Here is a 6,000-nt window from a genome sequence, read left to right as displayed (position 1 = left end):
TGCAGTCTACTAATTGTTCACCTCAGACACTTGCTTCCTTGCTCCCCCTCACCCCCACATCCAGTCCCTCATGTCATTCTGTCTTATCTACTTCTAGATGGATCTAGAATCCATTAATGTTTCTTTGTGGCCACTGCCACCACCCTAGGCTGAGCCACCACTATCTCGTGCCTGAACCACTGTAACAGCCTCCTAATTTGTCTCTTTACTTTGATTCTTGCCTTTTACTAGTCTATCTCTACAAATCAGCCAGATTTTTTAAAAAAACAAAGCAAATTATACTATTTTCCTGCTTAATACCCTCCAACAGTTTCCTGTCTCACGTTGAATAGAATCCAGTTCCTTACTAGAGCTTACACTGCCCCTCTCAAAGCACATCTCACTCTGCTCTCTCTTTCCCACCACATTCTGGCCACACTGGCCTCCTGTAGTTCCCCAGCTGGTCCACATGCTTTTCACATGTGCTTCCTCTGCCTGGAACTCTTCCCCCTACTCCTCCCCGACTAAATCCTTGTTATCTTTTTGTTCTCAGTCGAAATGTCTCCTCCTTGGAGGAGGCTTTCCGTACAACCCCATCTAATTAGGATCCTCCCCCCCCCACTTTGCACACATTTACCTCTACTGCCTCACCCTTTTACATAGTCTTCATAGACTCATCACTATTGAGAATTACTTAGTTGTTGTTTGCTTTACATTACTCATCTTCTCTATCAGGTTGTTAATTCCGTGAAGGCACAGGCCGTTTCTGTCTCCTTCGTCACTGGATGTGATGCTTCATCAGCATTTGGTACTTAGGCACTGAGTGTGTTTTGTGTATCGTCCTTACTCTGACTTTATCTTATTTATTTGCTTTTATTTTGATCTTCTTACTTTCTGTTGTAGCAAGAGAAAAACTCATAAGTTCCGGGATCTACTCAGGGTTGTGGAGGTCGAGCTACCTCTATCCTTTCCCTCCCCTTTCCCAATTTATACTGTGTGTAAAGGAACGTTTTTACCAGTAGTGTCTTCCCAGGGAATGTGGGGATTCACCCCGAAGTGCCAGATGGGCCGTGGACTGTCTAAAGGGAAAGCCAGAATGCCTTTCTGGACACAGGATCAAAATTGCTCTGTGTAATGATGTAAAAAGCTTATTTTCACTCACTGGGGGCAGAGTGCTTCCTTAGAGAGATTAATATGATGCTAAGTGATTTTTTCTCTCTCTCTGGCTAGGGCTGGAGATAAGAGAAGTTTAAGCTCCGGATTCTAGGGACGCAGGACAAGGTTCAGAGCTCTTCTGTCTGTGGGAGGCGAACAGGTTGTGGGTATGTGTAGGGTCCCTCAGGAGCGAGATGACCACTAGGGGACACCCTGGGAGAAGGAGGTCCTTGGCCCTTTTCTCTCCTGATCTCTGACCCTTGAGTGGGTGGCACACAGAGCATCTTCCTCCATTCTGTGGTATGGTTGTCGTACTCCTTGGCACATTGCCTTTGGCCTTTCATATATGCTATTCTATCCAGCGCTAGCAGATAACCAAGGGCTTTAGGTTCTCAGCTGCGTCAGGAAAGCCTGAGTGGGCATCAAGTTGGTCGATTCTCCCAGGACCTCTTTCCCTATAGGTGCCACATGCCATGATTTATACACAAACATGATTTGCCTGATTGTTGCAGTCTGGGCCTGGAACAATTTTAATTAATGGGAAAATGGTCCTCAATACACCGATTAGACCTCTTCAGGTACAACAAGATAAAAGCCTGATAATTTGGATGGAGTACTCTTCTTAAACGTCTACTCTATGCACAGCAGCCAATGGGAAAGCCAGGCTCTCTCCACCTGATCCAATGAGTAATTAAGAGAGGGCTTTTTCTTTCCCACCTCTCCCCTCTGCCCTCCCCCGCCCAAACTAAAGCTTAACAGGTTGGTGGTATAATTTGGAGACTTTAAGGGGTGTCATGCTCGGAGCTTAGGCAACAGCCAGGGCATGTTCTCTCCAGCTCCTCAGGCACTCTCCAGCTGGGTTTGAAAAGCAGGCAAGGGAGAGGAGGAAGGAGGTGGAAACAGGCAAGTAGGTAACATTTCTCAGTGAAGTTTGAGAGGGGCCTATGGCCATGAGTGAGCTGAGCACTCAGAAGACCAGTGATGGCACTGTTTCTCGCCTGCTCAACGTGGTGGAAAGTGAACTTCAGGCAGGAAGGGAAAAAGGCGACCCTACGGAGAAGCAACTTCAGATCATCCTGGAGGATGCACCGCTCTGGCAGAGATTCAAGGAAGTCACGAATGAAATGATCGTGACCAAGAATGGCAGGTGAGTTTATCTGTGGCCCTGTTGGGCTGGCAGGGCTTGGCAAGGGAGGTGAGACCCCTTGAATATTGAAGAGGCTGCCACTCTTGGCTCAGAGGCAGCGGGGTCTGATTAAACATGCTCATGAGAAGGACAGTCTCACACGGCTTTCCCCCAGCCAACTTAATTAATTTCTCTGAGATCGTCAGAGGAGTGGAGGATGATGCCACCTGTCTTGCATGCATTTTAAATGGAGAAATTCTGGGAAATTACTATAAAGAGGGGCATGCCCCATGAGTTTGGGAAATGTGCTCAAAAGTTAGAACATAATATTCATTTTTGACTAACAGCATATCCTAGAGCAGACCTGAGCCCCATCTCCATTTAAGGTGAAAGGCAACTTTATTTGGAAGCTGGATGGTTTCCTCTTCAGGATGGCAGACTTGCCAGAAATTTCAGACTGGTTGAAGATTGGGTGCAAAAGGGCTAATTTAATCTATTGCCTCTCCCTGAATCTGCTTCCTCGTGTGTTTGCGGTGAGTGCTCATTCGAGATTGTATGTGTGTGATGATGTGAGAGCTGTTGCAGTAATAGTTAGTGAAACCATAATATATGCCTGAGAGAAGAGAGGATGCCTTCTTTTTTCTCATTGCAGCAAATTAGGGATTAATTGAAACTGATCTCTGTTGGTGTTTCTTGGGTTCTGTTAAGTCTAGTCCGCTAAGGAGCTGTCAAGGTAATATTAGAAGCTTTCTCTTAGTAGAGGGGACACAAATATTTTGAAAGAAGATTTTACTGCTCCTTGCTTGGCCAGACTGGCTCCCAGCACTCAGTTATGCTCACTGATCTTTTGGTTCACATGGTCACAAAAGTACAAAACTTTGACAGGCACTTTCATTAGGGTTAGTTTGGGCAGGACTGTAACTGTAGCCCTTGAGAAATTCTGCTCTCTGCTGGGGCAGGTCGAGGCCAGCTGAACTGGTGGCAGGCTTGGGCCCTTGTGCAAAATACTTCCTTTCCTGTTGTTTGTCTCGCCTTCCATTTTTGAATGAAATGCACAGTGTAGAAAATGAACCATTCCTTGCCTATCTGGGAGAATTATGAGCTTGAGTGCTGTTGCATGGCATTAAAGTGCTTTGTAAGTGAAAGCTGTACCAGAAATAAGGGCATTGGAATAAATTCTGATTATTACTAGTAGCAGGAATATCAACCTTGCTTGATATTTGTACTTTCTCTCTCTAAATGGGTCCCATAGTTATTTTATATATAGGATTTATTACTTTTAATATTTGTAATTGTAGTTATACCTGTTCCTACTCTTGATCTGTATTTACACATTGTTTTTGGTAGAAAGAGGTATAAAACATGTTTTTAATTTCATAGAATCACCCCAAATTCCTAATTGGATTTACTTTCTTTCCTTTCAAAGATGAGAGATGATGCAATTGTAAAAATTTTATGATGTCTGATAATAGGTAGAAGTTTCTGTTTATTATTCTTTGTACTTACTGAAAGTAGTTACACTAATGCTGAGCCTCATGCTATCTTTCTGGCTGTCAAAGTGGCCATATATGAAAGCAAAGTAAGTACAGTAACTAAGTAAAAATATAGTTCATCTATTTCGATAAGGAATAAATAAAAGTTTCTGAAACCATAGTAAATTCAGTTTAATAATATGTCATCTTAGCATGTACTTTTACAATTTAAAAAAAGCTTTCTCTTGTCTTTTTGCACCTATATAACTTTTTCTCCATATTTAAAATTTAAAACTCTTCACAATTTTAAAATCATTTAATATTAATTATGTGAAAACTATTCCTGATAGAAAAAGTCTAATTTTGGTCAACTTGGTTCTTCTTATCCGAGGAGGCCTTGCTGCCATTCCCTCCTCTAGTGAACTGCATCCTTTCTCAGATTCTCTTCAAGTCTTTGAATCCCTTATGGTGAAGATTTTGCCAGGAGATAGAAAGTTCCCTTTATACTTCAGATAAAGAAGGGAGGACAAATCTCTAAGAAATTGATGTGGTTCATAATGAATGGGCTTGGTCTGGAATTACTCTCAATCTCTTAGTTTCACAGATTAAATTGTTAGCAACACTCTACTGTTCTGGATATAGACACATCTTTCTTGTTTCGTCATCGTCTTTACTCTCCTCTTCATCTCTCTTTTTCTCCTAACCATCTATTCCTGTAGGTCTCCTTTTCACCCATTTTTCTCTAGCCACAGACCCATCGTGTCTCCTCCAGGTACCCTATCCCTGCTTTTCATACCAACTCCTGAGCCCGACGCAGGAGGGTTTGTGGCCCTTCTCTGTGGAGAGGAACGTTCTGGTATTTGATACCAGTCCTAGCCCTCTTCATCCACATTACATGCCTGCCCCTGTAGGCAGTTCACTTTTAGCCTTTTCTAAAAGCTTCATGGGGTCATCAGATAGCTCTCGTACACTTGAGGTCTCATTGTTCTGTGTAATAGCAAGTTTTGAAATAGCATAGGGTGGGCTGCCGAAAGAGTTAAAAGACTCATTTTCGAAAGGAGACCTACTTTTGTGTGTATAAATAGGAGGCTTGTCTCTGATATTGATCAGAAGTAGTAAAGAGAGAGGATTTTCCCTGAAAAACACTGAATTATCCCCAGAAACTGGGATCCTGGGATGGCCTCATTCCTCCTTCCTTCCATCCCCCACTCCTCTCGCTCTCTCCCCCTACTCTTCCTCCCTGCTTCAATACTTCCTTTCCCCTTCCTCCTCCTTTTCTTCCTCCCCTCTTTTTCATTTAGAACTTTTAGTTATTCATATTCAGTAGTCTTTCAGGCATAACAATAACAATTATAATTCCTAGAGCTCATTTGAGTCATCTCTGGTGCACCAGTTTGGGAGTTTTTCCTTTCATCTCCATCCTTTAAGCTAAGAACTTATATTACAGCTTGCAGAAAAAAATTGATTTCAGGCTTCAGAGGCAAATAAATGAAATCTCTTGCACCTCCTGTTTTCTTTACTGTAACATCTTCACCTTACGGGAAAATGCTATATTCCATGTGTATTTCCATGCAGTTAAATAATTTTGACTTAATTCTGATTAAATTTGCCTTGAGCAGGTTTTAAGAAATTGGAAGCATTTCTGATGTAACTGGTGCATCCGTTTGTTTTCATAAAATAAGTGTCGGGAATCATTAAATTGAATTAGCCAATTATTAAGGGATGCTGGTGCAGTGAGCTGATGCCTGTAATTTCCAGTGAGGGCTATGCGAGAGGGGGAAAATTGTGGTTGCACATCAATCAAATAAATTTCCATGTCCCTGTAGCCCACGGAGTTTTTTCTCTGAACTTTATGATCACAGTTTATTGGGATCTTCTGTATTTGCATAATCTGCCTCTACCCAGGCCACCTTGGTTCCCTGCTGCTATTCTTACGGCTGCTCACCTGCGCACAAGCGTCAACACCCACGTGCCATACACACACACACACACACTCCAAAAGCTCTGATGAGTAGTTGATGAATATCATAGTTCTGTGGGGAGATGGAGGAAGGAGTTCACCAGTGAAACTTCCTGGACTTTGCTTTAACCGTCTCTGCTGTTCCCCCATCTACAAAATCTGCCCGCTTTTTTCCAGCAAACCTCACTCCTCCCCTCCCTCAGCGGCACTGGTCTCAAGATCCCCCGTCAGGGAAATAAAACTGAAAAACTCGCCTTATACCAAAGCAACGTAGAGTTCACGGGCGGAGCCCGACCTCCTCAAGCCTG

The 6,000-nt window shown here is 43.0% G+C and overlaps 1 protein-coding gene across 1 annotated transcript in view; it reads left to right on the top strand.

Annotated features, from left to right (window-relative positions):
- Positions 1-2,078: 2,078 nt before the first annotated feature.
- Positions 2,079-6,000, top strand: part of TBX19 (T-box transcription factor 19) — a 29,854-nt gene continuing 25,932 nt past the window's right edge. Inside the window, exon 1 of the mRNA XM_058540124.1 lies at positions 2,079-2,281. Coding sequence (XP_058396107.1) covers positions 2,079-2,281 — 203 coding nt within the window. The remainder of the gene's footprint in view (positions 2,282-6,000) is intronic.

Source organism: Diceros bicornis, chromosome 4 (assembly GCF_020826845.1).
Source record: "Diceros bicornis minor isolate mBicDic1 chromosome 4, mDicBic1.mat.cur, whole genome shotgun sequence".
Lineage (NCBI taxonomy): Eukaryota > Metazoa > Chordata > Mammalia > Perissodactyla > Rhinocerotidae > Diceros > Diceros bicornis.
This window is presented reverse-complemented; position numbering and strand designations above follow the sequence as displayed.